Source organism: Motacilla alba, chromosome Z (genome assembly GCF_015832195.1).
Source record: "Motacilla alba alba isolate MOTALB_02 chromosome Z, Motacilla_alba_V1.0_pri, whole genome shotgun sequence".
Lineage (NCBI taxonomy): Eukaryota > Metazoa > Chordata > Aves > Passeriformes > Motacillidae > Motacilla > Motacilla alba.
This window is the reverse complement of record NC_052046.1, coordinates 74803743-74827504: the sequence shown is the minus strand read 5'-3', so window position 1 is coordinate 74827504 and position 23762 is coordinate 74803743. Positions and strand designations below refer to the sequence as shown.

Here is a 23762-nt window from a genome sequence, read left to right as displayed (position 1 = left end):
CTGAAGATCCATCTTCAGAGGACATTTTTGCTTGTAAATTCCTCTTTGCAGTCCTTCTTGCAGTGTTTATTTACTCGCTTTATCTTACCATACAGGTAAGATACTCCACCAGTACATTAAATCAACATTAGCTATTTCACACAATTATCCAGTTGTGTGAACCAGTGTCAGTTACACAAATAAAGGCATTAACCACTTCTGCAACAGTTAATGCCATAATAGACAGCACCTAGTCTCTATTTTGACATTTTGAGGGACCCTCCACCACAATTTATCACACGAGAACACAACCCGCGCGGGATATAACGAATCACGCCCCGCCAAGAGCAGATAGGAGGCGATTACAAACCACACCACACTAAAACAACTTTCAGACGCCCACCCAACAGCCAGAGAGCCCTTTCAGAGAGCCGAGCTGACCCTGCCTGTGCTCCTTGCAGAGAGGAATGGCTGGCACCTTCTGCCGTCTCCTGGCCGGGCGCGCGGCCCCCGCGCTCTTCGCCGCTGCGGGCACGGGGGTGCTGGCCACGGGCTACCTGCTGGGCCAGCACAACTCCGTCAGTGCTGCCGTGCAGGAGAAGAGGAAGCTCTTCCCCCCCAGGTAAGCACAGGGCAGGGCGGGGAGGGAGGTGGTGCCACGGCAGCAGCGCCAGCCTTGGGATGTGGGGCATGGAAGCAGCGCCTCTGCCAACGCATCCGGGTCCAGGCAGCTCCAGCAAGGGATGCTCTCTTGATGCCTTGGAGTGGCTGCCTGGAGCAGAGGCTGGGTAAGATTGAGAGAATAAAGTGGGTATTTCTTAAAGGCCTTCAATAGGTACATCTCAGAAGCCTCCCAGAGGCTACACCCAAGATGGACAGTGGTCATGAGTTTTTCACACAATTATAAGTTTGGCCCATTTGCATTTCGGGGGTTAATCCTCCAATTCCAGCTTCAGGTAATGAAGTCATTTACTCCCACTTTGCTCCCCCCCCAACTCACTTTTGTTTATACTTTCAGGGCCTGAGGCTGTAGGGTGTCCTTGAGTTTCCAGAGGGATTGTGTTGTCTGACCCAAATGTGAAGACAGCAACTAACACTGTGTATGGAGTTCAGAGTCATACCCTAAAGCAGCACAGGATTTGAAAAATACAAAAGCTAAAATCCTAAGATATCCATGAGATAATATCATCTCTCAAAAAATGCCCCCGAACTAGCCAAAACCAACACTGCTGAATGACAACAAGCCCAATATCTGCCTCGAGTTAAGTCCTATGTCATTATATTTAACTCATCACCAACCAACAGCTTTGCAGGTCCACCTATTGGACCTGCTGATTGTATGGACTCTGCTACAGGGAAATGTGGAAATATTTTCTCTATGCAAGCAGTAATAATGTCTTGTATTACTGCTGTACTGAAAATACTCCTGATTCTGTTACAAACTGACTGGCTGATGGTCAGAAATTAATTACAGGCCTTTTTCTCTGTATATTGAGTTTGCCAAAGGTAAAGTGGATCACGCTCTGACAGACTTGTTTTGTTATTTAAGTAATTTATACAATCCTAGCTAAAATATATTCCTAAAGAAACACCACAGTTGTACATAAAGCAAATCACTACCAGTACAAGATAGCTGGGGACTGACAGAGCTGAAAAATCCCTTGCTAAAGCCTAACATCTTTATTTTCCCGGGCTTCATTCACCCTGCTGCTTTCTGCAAATGGTAATGGCAAATTAAAGCAAACCCTGGTATTTCAGTAGAGGCACTGCCCAGCTGGCAGGTCACACAGTCCCTCTGATCTCCACGAGGCTGTGAGAGCACCCGGGGCTGCCTACTGCAGATCACCTCTTCACCTAAACTTAAATCTCTGTCTAGCTGAACAAATCAGTGCTGGGGCTCTTTCCTGCCGGGCTGGGATGTCTCAGTGGGGCTCAGTGCCCTTTCAGATCCCTTTGGGCCCCATTTCGGCCCCACAGCACAAAGCGCAGCGCAACGCGGGGTGCGTTCAGCACCAGCACCTTCCTTCCCTCCTAAAACCCAATGCAGCACATCAACCAAGAATAATCACACTTTTAGCTCGACAAACTGTCCGGGGTGAGTGTCCGGGGGACTCAGTAATGCCTTGGGTTCTCTCCCTGCAGCGCTGACTACCCCGACCTGCGCAAGCACAACAACTGCATGGCTGAGTGCCTGACCCCGGGCATCTACTCCCGCCTCAGGGACAAGATGACCCCCAACGGGTACACCCTGGACCAGTGCATCCAGACCGGGGTGGACAACCCTGGCCACCCCTTCATCAAGACGGTGGGCATGGTGGCTGGGGATGAAGAATCCTACGAGGTGAGAGGATGCCACGGGTCTGTGCTCAGGGTGTCGCTCCCATCAGATGATTACCAGGAGGGAGGATGCTCCTAGGACAAGTTGTGTCCCTGAGGGCACACGGGGGGCAAGCTGGTTTTCCCTACTTCTCCCTACTTTCCTGCAGTAGGAAAAGCAGGATTATTACCATGGGTCTTCTGGGCAGTTAGGACTTGGTGAAGCGAAGGAGAGATCTTAACTCCATTTCAGAAGGCTGGTTTATTATAATATGATATATATTACATTAAAAAGACCACACTATAACTATACTACAAAGAAAAGAATCATCATAAGGCGAGACAGGAATAGAAAAGAATGAATAACAAAGTTCTGTGACTCCAGAGAGTCCGAGAGCTGCTGCCTCCTGGATTAGCCACTACATAAAAACATCCCACATTAACTAATTGAGAAAGCACCTGCTTCATTCCACAGCAGCAAATAACAAATTGTTCACACTTGAAGCTGAGACTCTTCAGTTTCTCAGGAGAAGAAAATCCTAACAAAGGGATTTTCATAAAATATCACAACCACACAGGAGCATGTGGTATTACCACAGGTGAAGGTGGTAAAATGTACCTGCTTGGCGGCAGCTGCTGCCTGCCTCCAGCAGCTGTCCTCCTTCCTCCTAAACCAAATTTATGGGAAAACTGCCCAACTCCGAGACTCACCAAATTAATTTAATGTGGAAATCACATTGTGAAGCAGCAGAGGCAGAAGCAAGCAGAAATGTCTTCTGGGCAGTGCCAGACATCACTGAGCCACAGCTTTTTGACCATGAGGAAAACCGAAGACAAGCAGCATCAGGGTGGGCAGGTCATTTAGCTCTGCAATGAGAAGTGGAAAACAAAAGAAGAACCTCATTGTTATTGATGCTATGGTCTGCTTCCTTCGTGCACCTGCAGTGCTGCCTGTTCCTCTGCAGCCTCCCCAGTGTCCCCGTGAGGGTGGCCTGGGACATCTGCCCCTCCAGGCTCCCTGGGCTTGGGGCGCCTGTGCAGATGTGCCACTGCTGCTTCCTTGCAGGGGCTGTGCTGGGGCACACCTGAGCCCAGTGGCTCTAGCCAGGGCTGTCCCCACAGCAGGGAAGACTCAGGGTGCTCCTGCATGGCTTAGAGCCAAGAGGCAAGAGGCTGGGGGGGCTCTGGGGGTTGGCAATACACCCCAAACCCCAGCCTGGCTGTCGAGTCTCTCTCTGTGGTAACTGCAGACAGGAACCTCTGCCTGGAGCTGCTGTGAGGATGTGTTTCTGTGATGCTGCAGACTCTCTCTACATTCTCTTGCCTCCACAGGTGTTTGCTGAGATTTTTGACCCTGTCATTAAAGCCAGGCACAATGGCTACGACCCACGGACAATGAGGCATCACACGGACCTGGATGCATCCAAGGTAGGACTGAAATAAAACAACGAGACAGGAAAGGCTCTGAGATGCTCATTCCAGTGATGATGCTGTGTGCAGCAGTACTTTCACCTTTCTTGATCCAGCTGTGAAGACCCAGTTTCATGTTTAAGGAAATTGGGATGCCAGTCGTGGCTCTGTCAGCTGCATCCCTTGTTCTCAGCAGGGAATCTGTGCCAGCTGTGCCAAACATTTGGGACACAGCCTCACTGGGCACTGGGGGTCTGTTAACAAGCTTACAGATCATGGGTTCATCAGAAAATGGGTTGGGTTAAAAGGGACCCTAAAGCCCATCTCATTCCCACTCCCTGCCATGGCAGGGACACCTCCCACTGTCCCAGGCTGCTCCAAGCCCCAGTGTCCAACCTGGCCTTGGGCAGTTCCAGGGATCCAGGGGCAGCCTCAGCTTCTCTGTTCCCATCCCAGGATGCCTGTCCTTGCTTTCACCCTCTGCAAATTTCCTTTGTGTGTCTGTGCCTGTTCAGGAGCTCCTTGCTCATCCACACAGGCCTCCTGGTGTTTTTTTCCTGATGCCCTCTTTCTTGGGATGCATCACTCCTGAGCTTGGAGGAGTTGATCCGTGAATATTATCCAGAATCCTTGTGTCCCTGTTCCCTCCAGGGGTTTATCCCAGGATGCCTGGCCAAGCAGATCCCTGGAGAGGCTGAGGGCTGCTCTCCTGCACGCCAGTCAGTGATCTTGATCCACCTTGATCCACCTGACTCCACCTGATCACCACTTTAAAGCGTGGCACCCCCTCCTCATCCCCCCTGCCTGCCTTCCCAGTTAGCCTGTATCCTTCTCTCAGGAAAATTAACCCACAAACATCAGAGGTTTATGTCCAAAAAGGAGACAGAGGAGTCCTTTTACTTTATTCCAATAAAGGGAGAGGCCATGGGGCATTCCCCTGGCATCTCTCACATTTTTGGAGGACTCAGCCTCCTTTTCCTCCCAATTTCCCAGCCACATTTCCCTCTCTCTTTCCCCATTTCTGAGGTTACTTGAGAGTTTCATACTTCCCAGAACACCTGATACCAGAGATTTCCCTCTAACGCATAACCCTTCCTTTTGATTTTTAATTCTTATGGAATTTAGGGATTTTTCTTCCCCACTGTTTCTTTCATCTTTTAATGTCCAATTTCATTTGTCAGCCAACCTACAGTCTGTTTCTAAAGGCAAACATCTTTTTCCATCCATCAATCAGTGGAATCCTTCCCATTGTCTCTTTTGTCTCTCAGTGCCAGCAGACCCATGGCTTGTCTGTAAAGACAAACCTGTCATTCCTCTGACTTCCACTCCAGCTGTGCAGCCACAGGAGTGTCCCTCCACGTCCCTGAGATGGCAGTGAGGTGGCATGCACACATCCTGCTCACTCCCCATCCTGCAGAGATTTCATTCGAGCCCCCTCTTGGTTCATATGGAATTCCTCAGGCTGGAATTCCTCGGATTGCCATGGCTGTAAGGCGTGGAGTCAAAGCAGGAGTTGAATCCTGTGTCCCCCCACACACACGTGGTCAAACCTCACGTGCAGCTCAGCGTTCCCTTCACAGGAAATACTCTCCTTCATTTCCTCCAGCTGCAGTGTGGTTTAGCTCATTTTGAGCTTCCCTGTTCCAAAGGATCTCCCTTACCTGCCCCTCTGCCTCTGCCCATATCCCTGTTTTCCAAAAGCCATATCTGGGGACCATGAAGGACTAGCTGGTTACTCCAACATGTCCACTCAGCCAGAGAAAGGTGCTTCTGCTAAAAACAGCTCCTGGTGCCCAAGGCTCTCCAAGGGCCTCAGGTGTCCTGGGATTTGTGATCTGGTGGGGAGGATGCCAGGCCTGGGCAGAGAGCTGCCTGTCCTGCACGATGGGGTTTGGGTTCTCCTGAGGGCTGTGCTGGGCGTGCACTCCGAGAAACAAAGCTCACTTTTTAAAACTTTAAAGTTTAATAAATGATAATAAGGGATTAATTAATGATTATGAGGGATAATACATGCAGCAAAAAATGCAGGTGCCTGGTGCTTGACAAAGCCAGTACACACCTACTTCTTAATCTGCAGTCTTTTATAGTATTACAGTGGTGTTTCTTCCTTAGATCACTGCACAGATTTATTCTGAGCTCTTTAACCACAACCTCACTTCAGATTTTTGCAGCGTTTGCACAATTCAGTAATTTGCAGATGCTGGCAGTCTTGGGTGGTCTTCTGATGGTCTTCTGATGCTACTTTGAGCTTGGTAGTTCACTTCTTATGGTTTTTGTTTCTCTGCTTATGCTATCTTGGATGTACATTTTGCAATATCAAGCATATATTAAAATACACCTTACACAAACCCGCTCACACCTTGAGAAAGCCTTGCTTCTTTTACAAGCAATAACAAATTTTGTCATACCTAAAAGCAGTTTAAAACTTGCAATGATTAGCTGCAAACAATTACAATTTTATAATTAAAACCTCTGGAGCTGTAGTTGGACCTTGGCTTCTCAAAGAGACAGGAGCAGCTGTCTGTGGCCATGAAGTTGTTCATTGCATGAATGCAACAAACAGCAAAAGCTGCAGGGCTGCCAGGCTGCAAGGCTGCAGGGCTGCCAGGCTGCAAGGCTGCAGGGCTGCAAGGCTGCTCTCTGGCATGGAGTCCCAGGTTCAGTGCAGGAACAGCAGCAGCAGCAGTTGTTCCCTGGCACAGAGTCCAGGGATGTTCTGAGCAGGGCAGAGGCAGCAGGCTGCTTTCTTCTTGGCGATGATGATGATGATGATGAAGGAGAAGGAGATGCAGCAGCAAGAAGGCAGTCTTTGTTTCATCTTCTTTCTTCCTGTTCTTCTTGTTCTTGCTCGTGTTTTTCTTCTTCTTCTTCTTGTTTCTTCTTCTTGCTGTGGTTCTTCTTCTTCCCTTCATGCCAAACACCTCAATACAAGTTGTTTTTATTCATAAAAACATCCAGTCAGCTAAAAACACGATTCTAAAACGTTCCTTGCAAACCAATCTGAACTTGATTCTAATGTGCAAAAGTAGTACGAAAGGAGTGTCAGTTCTTACCTAAAAAACTATGTATGTAAGTTTATCTATTCATGAAAATAGTTTTATCTATTCATGCATATAATTCCATCTGTTCTAGTGGCAAAGGTCTGCTATGCTTTTATTCTACCTAGAGATACAAGCCATCTTGTTATCTTACTCTAATTATATTACTGTGAAAAATGCCAATCACTTGTTTTTAAGATTTTAAAAGTTTAATAGTAATAAAATGGTTATACTACTAAACATAGTACTATAATTAGAGTAATAAAAATGTGAACAATTGGGATTAGGACAATACGAGACGATGAGAACAAAGAGTTACTGACAGTCCTGGTGCCTTTTCTGGGCAAAATGAGCCTGAAAAAGGACCCATGTTAACAGAGGATTAACCCTTAAAAGCAACAGCCTGTTGCATATTCATACACCTCACACATGATGCAGAAATTCCATCCAAACACAGGATTCTGGCTGGGCAGTGTCAGCTTCTTCCTCTGAATCCTGACGGTGCCCTCAGGGCTGAGTGAGGCGGGAAGAAGTTAATTTCTTCTGATAAGGGAGCAATAAATTCTCTTTCTCTGAAAGACTGAGGTGTCCTGTGGCTGCTATCTCGCTGCAAGTACCTCATTCCTTTCTTTAAAAAAAAACCTCACATACATAGCTTCTATTTCAACATTATGTTATTACCTAAAACCATATTTGAGAAAATTAACACAGAATGACTTTTTAACAAAACACATGTAATATTCATTTTAATAAAAAAAGCCAATCATAAAATATGCATTTTTCACACACATTTATGTATGTAATAAATGAGTGTGATTGGTGCTAACAGTTGTAACTTCATCAGTATTTTAGAAAACATGTGTTAAAATGTAATAGAGGAAAAGGAGATGTAATTAGTGTCACGAAACAGATGTTTACAGATGGGCAGGAAGAAGTTAGTTTCTTCTGATAAGGGAGCAATAAATTCTCTTTCTCTGAAAGACTGAGGTGTCCTGTGGCTGCTATCTCGCTGCAAGTACCTCATTCCTTTCTTTAAAAAAAACCCTCACATACATAGCTTCTATTTCAACATTATGTTATAACCTAAAACCATATTTGAGAAAATTAACACAGCATAACTTTCTAACAAAACACATACAACACTCATCCTAATACTTGCGAAAAGCCGACCATAAACCACGCATTTTTTCAGAACTGCTGTTTTTACAACCATTTTATTACCATTAAAATTTCAAAATTTTAAAAACAAGTGACTGGCATTTTTCACAAGCCAAAGCCAACCCCGCCGGGTCATTTTCTTTCCCCTGCAGATCACCCACGGGCAGTTCGATGAGCGCTACGTGCTGTCGTCGCGGGTGCGCACCGGGCGCAGCATCCGCGGGCTGAGCCTGCCGCCCGCCTGCACCCGCGCCGAGCGCAGGGAGGTGGAGAACGTCGTGGTCACCGCGCTCTCCGGCCTGCGGGGCGACCTGTCCGGCAAGTACTACAGCCTGACCAGCATGACCGAGCGGGAGCAGCAGCAGCTCATCGACGTAAGTCGCGCTCCGGCGCCAGCAGCGCCTGCATAGGCTCAGTTTTAGGTTAATCTCCGCTTTACCCACGGGCGCAGGCTTCCCTGCTGTCACGATCCGTCCTTATGAACGGGACTCGTGATGGTTCGTTACTTGATCTCAGGGTATGAAACACCAACACGGCGAGGGGTTTGCAATAACAATCAGAACCAGTGTACTTTATGGAATGATCACAGCAAAATGCGTTGGAGGGGATTGGGGAAAAGAGAGGGAAAGCCTATGGAAAGAAAAGGGTTGAGAGAAAGGGAGGTTATATGTAGAGGTGACAAAGTTCTTCGAGGTCTAGTCGAGGTCCAGTCGAGGAGTCGCTTTCACATTGGGGAGATCTCGAAATCTCAAGCTAACCTGGGGGTTTTTATTATGACAACTCTATTGGAAATTCTGAAGGGGAGGAGACAGATACAATCAGCAGTGGGCAAGAGCCATTGTCTTTTTGGTCCAGTGATCACACCTGCAGCAGCTTGCCCCCCTGGGTTAGAGGTTTCAGTCTCAGTCTTTGGGAGGAAAGGGAGTTTTTCTATATTGGGGTCTCATGTCTCAGTCCTTGGAGAAAAGGCTTCTCCCATCTCAGTCCATCTGTCACGGTGGTTGTAAAACAGGTGAAGGGTTTTCCATGGGGACCACCAAAAGATCATTCCAGAAAAGAGTCCAGCCAGTTCAGGAGGTGGGGAGATTCCAGGGCCATTGTTGCGGAGCGATGCTGGCAAAGAAAGGCAAAGGCCCCCTCTCCTGTCACTGGGTTCAGTGTTCCATGGGGTGGGCAAGCACACCTGTGAACAAGAACTCCAGTTCCAGTCCTGGGGCCCTGGCAAGCTCCCACCAAACCAGGATATCAAGCAGGATGTTCAGTGGTCTGAGAATCATGAGGCAGATGAGAGGAATTTAGGACAGAGTCTCACACCTGCGGAGCCCGGTGGGATAGGCGCACCATTAACCTGTGCCTAATGGCCTGTCAAGGTTTGTAATGGGCCAGCAAGCCACCCAGGGTCTGTATTTCTGTTATTTCTGTTGTTTCTGTACTTCATTGCTGTGTGGGTCTGAGGCGTGGATTTATATTCCAGAGAGTGAGGCCAGTGTCAAATCAAATCCACGTGGCTGCTGCCACCTCTCTGGACAAGTAAAGAGGTAAATTCAGGACCCTTCCTTGGTCATCTCCTTGAGCAAACTGTGATTGGTACTTTCTCAATTAACCATTGCAAGTGAAAGTATTACGCCGAGATAGGTTTCACATGGTATCTGTATTCTATTCTGCAGGGGTGGGAGGTTCTGCCTGTGATTTCTCTACATCAAAACGACGCTAATTCTAATTTCCCAAAATTCGGCTGTAATTTCCTAAGTGACCACTACAGAAATTGTAATTTCCCAAAAGTGGCCGTAGCCTATTGCACCAAGGTGACCTTTCCCCAGCCCTGTCATTGCGCTTAGGGAACTGAAGGACCTGGCCCATAACAAGAGTTTTCATTGTCACACAGATGGAAAGACAAGGATTTTCATCATGGATTTTGGTCACAGCATGTGACATGTCAAACAAAGCTTGAAAGTGCGTTTTAAGTGTCCAAAGGAATGGCTGTACCCTCTTAGCTATGCTCATGGCACATTATTGCATAACATCAACCAAAGGGGAGCTGATGAAGTTACATAACTATTTATAAGCCTGGAACTAGGTGTCTGGATTAACCAGGAGTTAAGGATTTCTGTAAGGTCAGTAACTTTTTAACCTGAATGTCCCTGGTGATATGTTTATTGACAAGATGTTGACGACCTGTTGCAGGTTTTATTTTCAGCCTTTTATTTTCAGACAGCTCCTCAGGATGTAGAGGTTGAAACAGGAGCGTGGAAAATGTAATTCCTTCATGGTTTAAGGCTAAATCCTGTGGGAAGTGGAATAGGCTTCACCGATTCAGCATTTTATCTCATTTTGTTCTGTTTCATGATTGGTAACGCAAATTTGTAGAGATCAGACACTGATGTTGTAACCTGAGATTCATTCCTTACCTCACAACACTGCTTACCCCCTCCAGCACCTCAGGACCTGGCGCCTCTGTGGGATCAGGCTTCCTGCCAGCTGCTAGAGGCACCATTTCAGCTCTGCAGGATCAAAGGTTATTTCAGGGAGATAAATCAGTGCTACTTGAATTGCGCTCAGCACAGAAGGCATTTGGTGTTTTGCAGATTTGGGCCATATGCTCATGAGGAAAAGTAACAGCTCTTTTCTAGCCAAAAAGGGGGATTTTTTGTTTCAAACAAAGCGTCAGAAGTGGAGCAAGCTGAGGAAGGAAATTCGGTGTCCCTTTGAAGAACAAAGAGAACTCCACACCTTTTCTTCCTGCATGGTTGGAGTTCTACATGAGCTGCGTCCATTGCAAAGCATTCAAAGCATGAGAACCTAAGGGAAATGAAGAAAATAATTATTTCATTCTTCATTAAGGGAAAAAATAAGCAAAGCACATCAATGTGTCTACCACATCATATGCCTTCTGGATAGATTGCCTCACTATTTCTAGTTAAGACCTAGGTTTAAAAAGAAAAATAATAAAACCAACAACACTGCCAGCAAAACTCCTTGGCATTTGATATGACAGTGTTCAAGGAATTAAGAAATATTAGTTTTTTAGCACACACATGAAAATCAATATAAAATACTTATTTTCTTTGGGGGGGGGGGGGAAGCTCAAAGCAAATTGTTTTAAAAATTCTAAACTATTAGGCAAGTTGGTGGCACAGCAAGTGCTGCATTTATTAAGTCACAAATAGCATCTCTGTTAGGGAACATAAGAAGCCTGTGATTCCAAAAGGTTGAGGTTAGCACTGATTTGATTCCTACCTTGAGTTCATGCTCAGAATAAATACCTAAATCTCCATGCTGGAGAAGTACCTTTTCATCTTTTCAGAACTAGCATTTTTTATTGTTTGGTGGTGGTTTTTGTTTTTGTTTTTTATTTTCCTTTTTTTTTTTTTGTTTTGTTTTGTTTTTTGTTTTTTGTTTTTTCCAATCTTTAAGAACTCATTGACTTCTCTGCTGAAATGTGTCTGAATGCAGAGGAGAATTCTGGAGCCAGGTCCTCCAGAGCCTCCTTTGCTGCGTCCATGTGGACTCAGGCCCCAGCACCCATCCCTCCCTACACTTGAAAAATGTTTTTGGCAACACATGTCAGCAATCATCTGCTGACATGTTAAGAAAGTTATGAGAGTTTTAACACATCAAGAGAGTTAAGAAAATCTCCTGGGTAAAGAGATTTTAGTTTCCAGCAAAGGAACCAGGCTCCCAGGCTGTACTCTGTGATTTGCTTGTGCTTCCACTGCCTTCACAAAAATGCACTGGACAGCATTACTATGCTTCCTGGATAAACTGGAGCTGTGTTCTGTTTTCTCTGTCTCTCTGCCTCCTCTTGGCCCTGTCCTGGTGCCCAGGATCACTTTCTCTTTGACAAGCCTGTGTCCCCTCTGCTGACATGTGCTGGGATGGCCCGTGACTGGCCGGACGCCAGAGGGATCTGGTAGGTTGTGTGACCTGCAGGGTCCTGTGTCCTGCCCAAAGATCATCTTACAAACCTCCTTGCTTGTCCTAACCCTGCACAAACTCTGGCCCCACACTCACAGCATGCCCAGTTTGCTTCAGAAAGAGAAATGTTTTAATTCCCAGCGCTGAAAGCACCCCTTTCCTTCCAAATGAGCTGGGTGGAAAGGAGACAGGTCTTGTATTTGCGGGGTGCCCCGTGGCAGGGAGGAATGATGAGTCTGACTCCATGCTCTCAGAAGGCTGATTTATTATTTTATGATGCTGTATTATATAAAAGAATGCTATACTAAGCTATACTAAAGAATACAGAAAGGATACTTACAGAAAGCTAAAAAGATAATAATGAAACTTGTGAGTCTTTCCAGAGTCCTGACACAGCTTGGCACTGATTGGCCAATGAGTGAAAACAACTCACATGAAACCAATGAACCACCTGTTGGATAAACAATCTCCAAACACATTCCGCATGTGAGCACAACACAGGAGAAGCAAATGAGAAAAGAATTTTGTTTTCCTTTTTCTCTGAGGCTTCTCAGCTTCCCAGGAGGAAAATCCTGGGCAAAGGGATTTTTCAGAAAATATGACGGTGGCAGACAGGGAAGCTGGATTTCCTGCTCTGTTCTAGGTCTGTTTCTACTGCCCCAACACACTTTATTTCAGGCCCAAATACAATATCTGCTGTGGAGATGAAGGGGTAACAGCTCTGAGATGAGAGCCCAAAGCACCAGCAGAGGATGGGGCAGCTGTGCAGTGCACAGCATCTGCATCCATCCTGCTGCTCTGCAGGCACTGCCAGGTGCTTTAACACTGGAAAACCAGGCAAAAAGCATTCTGAGGAGCTGCCTAGTGTGAAACCTGATCACCCCCAAACCCAGCAACCTGCTGGAAAACTGTGAGGATTTTTTAATTTCAACAAGGTGCAGATTCTTTGGTCCCCACTGAGGAAAAGGATAAAGCTTGAGGCATCCATTCATTGTCTCTACAAACAAACAGAGGTACCAACAGCATAATTACTATCCAGGTATTCCCTGGATAAAACAGATCTGGCTTTTGGCTTCTTTTACATGTGACATATCAGGAAGAATGGAAGAAAAAAAAAATTAGTGTGATTGGAAATTGCTTCTGTAAGCCACATCTCGAAAATCTGCCTTTCTCTTGCAAAAAAATTATTTGTCAAAAAGCGTGTACATTGTGGAAATAATTTTGCTTTTGATGATCCTGTCCTCGTCATGGGCTGCAGGACCATCTCCACCAACAGCACTGTCAGCAATGGCACAGTTTAAATGCATGGTCCTGACAGCAGTGGGGACACTTGCTGAACTAAAAGGGGAGGGGAGTTAGGCCAAACTCAGACTATTTATAAAACCCTCCCTCAGCATTAGTGCACGACTGAGGAGGAGGTGACTGGACCTGGCCTGACCCCAGTGCCAGGGCACAGGATGTTTACACCTGCTCGGCATTGCGCTGGCCAGCTCCAAATGCAAGAAGAAAAAGGAGACGCAGCAAAAGAGCAGCTGAAAGTCAGGCTCTCGGTGATCTTGAACTTTCACTTTCATGTGCCTCAAACCTGGTGGCATTTCACTGCTGGCACAAATGAGTCTGATCCCATCCATCACCCTCTACGTGCTGTAGGAAGGCCGTAGTAGGAGACTGGCCAAGCAGAGGAAAAGCCAGGAGAAGTGAAGAAGTGACCCAGCTCTTGACAAAGCCAGCCCTGACTGCCTGCTTGAGGCAGGAGTGGGTTTTCAGGGGTTCTGTCCTTTCTGGCAGAGCAGGGTCCCTGAGGGATCCCAGACACATCCCTTGAGGGATGCAGACACCCAGCTCTCCCAGGGACACTGGGGTTTGAGGTAGGGGAGAAAAAAAAATAAATTAAATTAAAAATTAACTAAGTACACGTTGCTTGGCTCCCAGCAGCATGCAGGTGTTTGGGTTTTCTGAGAGCCACAAAACCCTTCCCTGAGGACACAGGGGGCAGAGCTTGGCTTCTCCCTTGGCTGCATGCCCAGCTATGCTCCTGAGAGAGGACCCCAGCAGCATGTGACCAGAAAACTCTCCTCACACTGTGCCCAAGAGGCCCTGTAATGCCACAGGCATGAGGGATCCCGTGGTGGAACCAGCCCCAATCCCTCCCTCCAGACAGCAGTTTGGTTATTACACATTTAACATCTCTGCTGCTTAGGAAGCCTGTGACAAAACTAAGGATGCTGAGAATTATTTCTCAGGGCTTGCCTTTTTAAAGATACTATTTTTTTTTTCTCCCCTCTCGTCTAGGCACAACAATGAGAAGACATTTCTCATTTGGATTAATGAAGAGGACCACACCAGGGTGATCTCCATGGAGAAGGGTGGCAACATGAAACGCGTCTTTGAAAGATTCTGCCGTGGATTAAAAGAGGTAGTGTCTCAGTGAGTTCATTATTCCTGTTTGTTCACTGCTGTCACCCCTGCTTACTGAGGTTCCCACTGAAGCTGAAAACTCCAGGGGCAATGAAATGAAGGAAATGAAGTCACATCAGTCCACACATCAACACAGCTGAAACAGGAAACATGGGCAGATTAATAGCTGAGTTGTAGGGAAAAATAAATAAATATCCCTTTTTTTTTTTTCCCCCCCCTGCCATTTGGTACCTGCAAACTGTGGGAAATCATAAATGAAGCACTTTATTTGGGTTGTTTGATTTACTTGATTGAAGACTTTATTTGGCCCATCCTCCTGGTTCTTATTTCTGAGGCTGGGAGCAGAGTGGAGGCTGCTGAGGTTGTGCACAGCACTCAGGGTTTAGGACCCACTATTCTGGGGAGATACAGGGGTTTGTGATTAAAATACTAGGAACTGATACTCGGGGCTCCTGGGTATTATTTTGGCATAGCTAATCACAATAATAAGAAAGGCTCCCTGGGACATGGTGTGGGTTAAAACGGTTTTGCCCAGAAAATCCAGGTGTGACTCAGGTTGGTCTGGGCCCAGTGCAGCCCTCTGACCTGCTCTGGCACAAAAATAAGTTGAATACCAGAGAAACAGAACTTCATTGTGCCCCACAGGTAATATCAAGGAACCCTGGAATGGTTTGGGTTGGAGTTAGGGTTTGCGGTGGGTTTTGGGGCACGGAAAAACAAAACCATCTGATTTATGCTCTGCTGGCACCAAGGAGGGTACTGAGAGTTTCCAGGGTGGGTTTCCAGGCACACCTGTGAGAGTCAGCAGTGCACAGGCGGTGGCCCAGGTGACACAGCCCCCAGGGGTTGTTCCCAGCTTTGCCTCTCACGCCAGCCTGTGGACAGGGATGTGGAAAGTGGTGGGGCAGCTCAGGGAGCTGTGCCCTCAGCAGGTGTCTGGGGCAGCAAATCAGGTCTAGTTTCCCACCATCCGTTGTGTTACCCTCACAAAACACAGAAATTACATTAGGAGAGTAATTTATTCTGCATCCTCCTGCAGACCTGAAGTGCTCAGCTATATTCACAGGACTCTTGTGATCAGCAGCTGGTTTATGCATCCAGTTCTCTTCAGGGGGAGATGAGAACTGAACTGGAATGGTATTGGGTTTGCACAAGCACAGATGGGTGAGCAGAGTACCAGGTCATTCAAAGGGCAGCAGACCCTTGTGATTTTCCTGCTGGTAATTATTTCACTCTCCTGTCAATTCTGGTCAGAGACCTACTAATGAGAAGTCTTATCTACAAGCTGTGTTGTCTCCTTATAACAGAAATGTGGCACTTGGAGGCCAAATGTTCTCTTCAAGGAGTCATGACATTAGCTAGAAAACTACACAAAACTCATTCTCAGCTCCCTCTGTTTGCTTCATAGTGTTTGAGTCCTTTGGGGGTCCTGTGTTGCACACTTGGTTCAAAATTACCAAGTTATAAACAAATGGCAAAAGCCACAACTCTGAAGTGAAGAACTAGCTCCATGGGCCAAGGCTTTGCCAAAACACCACGGCAGGGAGTTTTCTGATGAAGTGACCAAGAGTCTGCAAGATAATGTCTTGCATTATACCTTTTTCTGACCCACAGATGGGGTGACTGAGAGGCGTTTTAAAAACTTTTATTCCATCTTCAGTCTCAGGAGAAGGGTGAGACAACACAGGTGTTACAATTCACACCAGTCAGAAGCTGGCTGTTCCCTAATTCCAGTACACTCTAAGAGTTTCTTGGCCTGCCAGCTTTAGCCACACCATGCTGTGGATGCTTTAAAGCCAATTATCTAAAATTACCCCTCATGGGTCCCACTGCAGTGCCCCTTTCACAGTTCTGTTTCTCCAAAGTATCCACTCTTATTTGCAAGGCCATCCTTCGAAACTTGTTTCCAGCTCCGTTTCTCTCTCAGCAATGTCTGTCCCATTCCATGGCATTTCTAAGCCAGCATTTCTGGTCTCAAGGTTTGCACACTGTGTGGGCCTTCTGCCAGGCTTTGAGAACTCTCTACAAATCCATTTCCCACATTAGCAGTCATGAGAAGGCAGTGAAGAAATCCTTCTGGTCACCTGAGGAGTGCAAACATTTATATCACCCTTAGACCAGACCGCACCCAGGTGCAAATTCCTGCCACTCCGCTGGTACCTGACAATCAGACACTTGTAAATCTGCCCCTTTTTGTTTTGTTTCTGTGCTCACACAGGTGGAAAGGCTGATCAAGGAGCGGGGCTGGGAGTTCATGTGGAACGAGCGCCTGGGCTACGTGCTGACCTGTCCCTCCAACCTGGGCACGGGGCTGCGTGCAGGAGTCCACGTCAAGCTGCCCAGGCTCAGCAAGGTACACGGCACTGAAATGGGACCAAAGTGGCATAAATGTGACGTGATTTAAATGTGACACGAGCCAGCTCTCCTGGGGTGTAAAGGAGCAGAGGAGAAATGACAGCTTACGGAACTGCACATTAAAAGGATGTGTGATACAAGGGTCCCGGGGATAGCTCACTAAAGGAGCATGCTGTAATCCTGCAAATTGCTGTATTTGTTATGGAAATCAATCTGCTTAGCAGAAGCCACAAAGAGGGGCTGTAACCTAAGTAGTGAGAGAGCTCTCCACCTCTGCCTGTCCTTGTGGCAGTGCTGTAAGGATCACAGCATCGCAGTGGCTCTGCCCAGTACACGCAGTGCAAGGCAGGAAGCTCAAAGCTTGTTTCTCCTGGCAGGACCCCAGGTTCTCCAAAATCCTGGAGAACCTGCGCCTGCAGAAGCGTGGCACGGGCGGGGTGGACACAGCAGCTGTGGCTGACATCTACGACATCTCCAACCTGGACCGCCTCGGGCGCTCAGAGGTAACCTGCTCTTCTTGGGGTTTCCTTCTGTTTGGAGTTTCCCCCTTGCTTTTTAGCTGAGATCTGCACTGGCATGGGCCAGTTTCCCTCTGCTGAGCTCAGTGGATCTGTGGCAGTTTTCACTCCTCGTGAATCTGGTCCAGTGGAAATGCTCACTGGAAGGAGAGCTTTTAAGGTGCATGAAATGCTTGATAAATGCTCCTCTCCTGGCAGTGAAAAAACCCAACCCTGAGCAAGCTGCACAAAAATGACCGTGTGCTGAGGGTCTTCATGAGGGTATGCAGGTGCTGGAAGGAAGCAGGCATGGAGTCCTAACCCATGCAGGGACTCAGGCCCTGAAGCAAGACTTGGTGAAGGGTGTTGTGCTCCCTTCACTACTGAGTCACACACTTCCTCCACGGTCACACAGCAGCACAAGGCTTCCACCCAACAGTGACTGAGGAGTTGGGGCTGCTCTCACATGTCCTCTGTGGCTCTCAGACAAGAGAGCTGTGCTGTCTTGGTTTGAACAGACAGGTGCCTGCTGAGGAAGGCAGGAGCCTCCCTTGAAATGGAAAATGCATCCCCCTCCCTCTGAATTGTTGTAATTTTGAAATTAAGGGGCTCTCAGGCAAAGATGTGGGAGCAGGAATAAGTTTTTCATTAGGAAAAGTGAAATAAAAATTCAGTAATACAAAACACCACTGCCAGAGTCAGAGCAGGAGCTGGCCCCCTGTGGGTCAGGGTGGTGGCACAGTGCCATTCCATGGTGGCTCAGCCCTCCTGCAGTGCCAGCTGTGCTTCTGCTGGAGCAGGGATCCTGCACAAGGGTGGGGTTTTCCTCTGCAGCTCCAGGGCTGCTGGAGATGGGCCTGGAATTCCTCTGGGAATGCAGGGGAGCAGAAATCTGCTCCTCTGGGAATGCAGGGCAGGAGAAAGCTGCTCCTCTGGGAATGCAGTGGGCAAAGGCTGCTGTGGTATCCCAAAATCTCAGATTGTATCCAGGTAGGAATGCTTGGCTCCTGCCCTGGGCAGAGCATCTCCACGTGGGATGATGGAATTTTATCAGCCATGCAGGGACACTCCCTGGCCAGGAACAGAAGATAATTAATAATGAATGGCCCATGAACAGAAGATAATTAATAATTGATGGCCCATGAACAGCAGAGATCTCCTGGAGGGAGGATTGGTTGTGGGAGAGATAAAGAACACTGCCCCACCTGGTTTGAACAGATGGTGGTAGAATATACACTTCTACTGACACCTTGCAGACATGTGTTTAAACCAGAGATTGAAATCAGGGCAAAGATTTAATAGTCCTGAGCCTTCCCTGTAAGGCACAGGCTGCGGTGAGGTAGGTGCACCTCAGATGTTTGCTGCAAAGCCATTTCAGTGAGAACGAGCATTTGTAGTGCCAGAGTGTGGAAATGACCCTGCAGCCTGGAGCAGCTGCTCCCCTCCAGGCAGCTCGGCTCCCACACCTCATTCCAGCTTCATGCTTAATGATTTGATTAGCCAGAGCAGCTCCTAAGAGCACAGCTCATGGGGATGGGGAGAAACAGCCGTGCCCAGGAGCTGCTGCTCCTCCCACAGCTCTGACTGAGCCAAACCCCATGGCTGGGGCAGGCTGGACCGGCGTGCAGGCTGGTCCTGGTGCTGCAGCCCAACACCTGGGGCCAGCCTCATTCTAGCTAGGTTTTCATGACAGAAAAATAACCCTGGGATGATGCACCTGGGTGACAACAATGTTAACCCAGCCCACAGTGCCTTCCCTTCCTGGCTCACCTGCCGTGGGGACAGCCCAGCCAGGTGACCACTGCTCTCTGACCCAGACATGCCTCTGAATGTCCCCACAGCCATGGACAGATGTCTGGAAACTTCAGACATTGAGGTTTAAGGTAGGCACGTGTGCTCCTTTGGGTCTAGAATGAAATAAGTAACAGGAAACAAAATAAATAAGAGTGAAATACTATCAGGCTGTTTTATTTGCCAAAACAGCCTGTGACAAACACATCTATTAACACCTGAGACATCACCATGTGTGTTTTATGTTAAAGTAACATTAATAATAAAAAACAGGATTGCACAGCATGATGAATTGAGTCCTGCTGACAGAAAGCCTAAGCCTACACATTTTTGCTTATATGAAGAATTTCACTTAAGTCAGTGATGCTCCAAAAGAATTAAGGCCACAGATAAGACACAAGCCCTACCCTGGAGATTCTGAAATCTAAATAAAACATGACATACTCAAGGGGATAAGAAAAGTTTTATTATAGGGTAAATTTTTTCAGTACATAATTAAATAAATGGCATTATGTGGTAAATGTGTTTGCAGAACTGAATTATGCTCTCTAAGGTGCAAGATAAAACTGTTTGTATTCCTGCTCTGTTTCAATTACTGGTCAATGCAAACTTAATATGGAATTTGTTTTCTTATGGAGGCTGCAAATTCAGACCTCTGAATTCCCAACATAAAAGACAATAAAATAAACTGCTAAGCCACTGAAATGCCTTACAGTAGAAACAAATCCCTTGAAAATCAGCTACTGTCACAATAAAGAGACAATGGGATTAATCTCCACACTTGGCTTTAACAAGCCAGTCATTAAAGGTTGCTAATGACCCATTTCATGGAGATTAAGAAATACCAGCTTCATCTTGCTGCCTCACAGTGCCACAGGGTCTGTGGTCCTTAAATGTCACCTGTCTGCTGGGGATAGGGCCCCTTGTATTCTGCAGCAACTTTGAAACAGGTTATGAAGACACCACCAGCCCCTGCCATACAGAATTATGAATTTCAGTGCTGCTCTGCCATGCAGAATTATGAATTTTGGGCCTGGAGCGAATCCCACCTCTGGCAGTGTCACTCTGATGCCTTGGAGTGGCTGCCTAGAACAGGGGCTAGGCAGGATTAAGGGAATAAAAACAGGTATTTATTAAAGGCCTTCCAAAGGTACAGATTGGGGTATCAGAAGCCTCCAGTGGGCTACACCCAAGGTGGTCGATGGGCATGAGTTTTTCATAAAGGTAAAAGTTTGGTCCATTTGCATTTCAGGGGTTAATCCTCCAATTACAGCTTCAGGTAATGAAGTAATTTTCTCCGAGTGTGCCCCCCTCAATTCACTGTTGTTTGCATCTCAGATAATAAGGTGTCCTTGATTTTCAGGCCTAGAGAGGAATTGTTTTGTCTGAGTAAAATGGGGAAACGGTAGGGAAAACAGGGTATGGAGTTTAGAACTATACACTAAAGCAGTACAGGATCTAAAAATATAAATATAAAAATATAGGAAAATATAAATATTTATATATTTATATATTGCTATATTTATATAAAGCTATATTTATATAGAGACAGAAATATTTTAATAAATATAATTATATTAATATTTATATAAAATAAAAGATAAAATAAAAATATAGAAATATAAAAATATAAAACCTAAATCCCAAGGCATTAACTGAGGAGCTGGGAGCAAAGGAGTGCTGGGTGCAGGATGAGCCCTGAGCTGTGTGCTGAGCCTGGCAGGATGGGCAGGCTGCTCCCCAGGGCTGAGGGCCCACCCCACAGGGCCATGTGCAGGGAAAGCACACAGCTGGGCTTTGATGAGCCCGCTCAGGCACTCATGCTCCTGGTAGTCCTGCCCTCCTGCCAGTCCCAGCCCACCAAGGACACCCACCCTGAGCCCCCAGCAGCATTCAGGGCTTCTGTGAAGCGGGGCAACAAGCCTCCTTCATGCTCTCCCTGCACCAGCATCCCTCCCAAGTCACTTCCATGTCTCTGTGCTCACACATCCTGCAAGCATGGGGTGTTTCGGGCTTGGGAGCTGTGGGGGACACAGCAAGGACTTCGGTGCTTCATCAGGCACTGCCTGGCAGGGCTGAACACTCAGAGCACAGCTGCTCTGTGCCCTCACCCTCGCGCAGAGTGGGGAACACTCGGGGCAAGGCATCCCTGCTCAGCAGCACCCTGCACCCTCTCAAGGGTCATTTTTGAAACAGGTCCCTCAGCTCCTTCCTGAACCCTTTATACAGGGATTCTTGCCTGGTTGGTTTGCTCCTGTGGGAGCACAGTTTGGTGGAAATAACGTTAGGGACCTAACTGAAGGTTTCTGCTGCTCGGGGAAAACAGGAGAAGGGAATTACTGTGGCTTTGCGCAGCGTGTACTCCCTGGGCCAGAGGACGTGTGATGTCTGCGACCCTCCTCACTTTCAGCTTTGTCTGCTGTGGCGACAGCACAAGCCAACTTCCCACTCTTCTATCAACAGACGAGCTAAAAGCTCTGCTACTACAACTCTCTTCTTGTTGTTGTAGGTGGAGCTAGTCCAGATTGTCATCGACGGGGTCAATTACCTTGTTGACTGTGAGAAGAAACTGGAAAGAGGCCAAGACATCAAGGTGCCACCCCCCCTGCCTCAGTTTGGCAGGAGATGAAGTTGCTGGTGCAGCTGAGGGGAAATGTGGCTGCCGTTCTGATGGAAAGGCGCCCCTGTACATCTCTGTATAAATGCATTGTGTAATAAAACACTGCCTGACACCTGAGGTCTCCTCCCTGCCTGGCTGCGCCGGCACAAAGTGGTCTGGGTGCGGCTTTACTGGGGTGCACCCATACAACCACCTTGGGATGCTCTTTTTTTGGGGGACTGCTTCCCTCTCTTGGTTGGTGATAAGAAAAGTACCACTTCAGCTGTGCAAGAAGCACAAATTTCTAATTCTATGCAGCACTTGCACTTCTGGACATATTTGCAATGCCTCCTGTAAGCATCCTGCTCATTTCTGCCCTGTGCCCTTGGGCTGCAGCAACCTGGCCCAAAACCCAGCAGGCAAATCAGTTTGCTGATATTCTGCATCCCACCTAAGCCTGCCCAGCTCCAGTCCCCTCCTGCAGCTCTCAGCTTCAGAGGTAACGGGGTCAGGCTCAGCTGCCCCTCCCCAGAGCCCCTGAGGATGTGCTGCCACTCCAGGGGACATCTCCATGCTCACCATGGTCCATGTGCACGGCAGCACAGTGGAAAGGAAGAAACCAGCAAGCGCTGACAATCCCACTGATTGCTTCTTTTTGGCATATGGAAACACAGTGTTTCACAGCCAGAACACCAGTTCCCAGGCAGGTCCCTGGGTGAGTCACATCTGCAGAGCTGTGGCTGGATAGTTGGCCCATAACTGGCTACAGACTTTAAAAGTCACAACTGGAAGCTAATTGAGAGCTAGATGGTGAATTAGCTGCTCTTGAAAATCAGCAGCATGGTGTGCTGGCCCAGAGGGACAGCTGCTGAGTGTAGAGCAGGCTGGAGCTTCCATGTGATTACTGTTACTTCCTCATCTATGCTGGGCACATTCCCTAGCATTCTGCTGCAGGCTTTCCAAATGGTGGCTGATTATAGTAATTCTGGGGGAGGGAATCAGACTGTTGCTGATTCTACACAGAAGGCAAATAAGCAAAACTGGAAAGGCTTCGCTGTTAGCCCTCCAAAACTCTCAGCTCAACACAAAACCCAACTGTGGGCCAAGTGTCCTCAAATTTCAGCATGTATTTTGCTTTTCTCCTGCTGATGGTCAGCAGCACGATGTCCAGCAGGCTGCCCCTTGCTAAGAGCAATCCTGAGGGGCTGCTATGGGGCTGATGGCTTTTTCAGTGGCTTTAACAACCTGGAGGATGAGGCGCATCACTCACCAGCCAGTCCACTGATGGTACCACATAAGAGCTGGAGAGGAGGGCTGCTCTTCAGAGAGCATTTCACATTGGAAATGGGCTGCTGGAAACCTCGTGGGCTCCAGCAGAGGCAGAGCCTGGCAGGAGAAGGCTAAGAGGGCATCTTAATGATGCCCACCTCTGTCTGCAGCAGGGGAAAACCAGGCTCAAGGCTCTCCTTGGGGGTGCAGAGTGAAAGGACAGGAGGCAACAGACCCAGGATGGGACACTGGGAACTCCTGTTACTTATCAGAGAGGCCATCTGCCCTGCAAGGGTGGTCAAATGTTGGAACAGACCCAGAGATACCCAAAACTCAGGGAGCAAGGTTCTGATCCACACGGGGGCTGGGGTGGGATTGGTGGGTGTTTTGGGACAGAACCCCTCCAGACCCCCAGCCTACACAAAGGTGTGATCCGTGGCTGAAACAACCACTGCAAAATGCCTGAGATGAGCAAATAACCCAGAGCAATGCCCTGGCCATCCCTGCTCTGACCAGACAGGGAATTGTGAGTCTGCACAAAATAGGGACACCCAGGTATGACTTATTCCCTGGTCTGCTCCAACTGTGGCATTCTCTGTATTGCTGGCTTCCAAGCACATTGTTCACAACCAAAATACTCCTCCTCACATGGGATATTTTGCAAGGGCTTCTTGTCACCCACATTTTCCATTTCTGTGACCTTCCTCTCTCTTCATGATCTCTATACAGCCATTGAGAACAACCCGGGTGCTTCACATGAATGGTGTGTTTTCATTCTTCATGGCACAGCGCTAATTAATATTTTAAATTAAACTTGGACAGTGACAAGTCAATGCAGGATGTCTTTACTCAGTCCTCCTCCCTCATGAAATATGCTCAGGGCAGTTTTCTGTTTGCTTGGAGCCCATTCTCCTCTGAGTAGAGCCCACCCTGGGGATGAGGTGTGGGGGAGCAGGGTCTGTGCCCCTCAGGAGCAGATGGAAGGTGGCCGCTCTGCTCCACAGGGATATGTTCAGG

At 47.6% G+C, this 23762-nt stretch overlaps 1 protein-coding gene across 1 annotated transcript in view; it reads left to right on the top strand.

The window, feature by feature from the left end:
• Nucleotides 1-21614, top strand: part of CKMT2 (creatine kinase, mitochondrial 2) — a 28419-nt gene extending 6805 nt beyond the window's left edge. The window contains exons 3-11 of the mRNA XM_038124840.1: nt 441-601; nt 2122-2320; nt 3628-3723; nt 8054-8275; nt 11726-11811; nt 14109-14232; nt 16453-16587; nt 16967-17092; nt 21387-21614. Of these exons, the coding sequence (XP_037980768.1) occupies nt 447-601; nt 2122-2320; nt 3628-3723; nt 8054-8275; nt 11726-11811; nt 14109-14232; nt 16453-16587; nt 16967-17092; nt 21387-21506 (1263 nt within the window). The 5' untranslated portion in view covers nt 441-446 and the 3' untranslated portion in view covers nt 21507-21614. The remainder of the gene's footprint in view (nt 1-440; nt 602-2121; nt 2321-3627; nt 3724-8053; nt 8276-11725; nt 11812-14108; nt 14233-16452; nt 16588-16966; nt 17093-21386) is intronic.
• The last annotated feature ends 2148 nt before the right edge of the window (nt 21615-23762 follow it).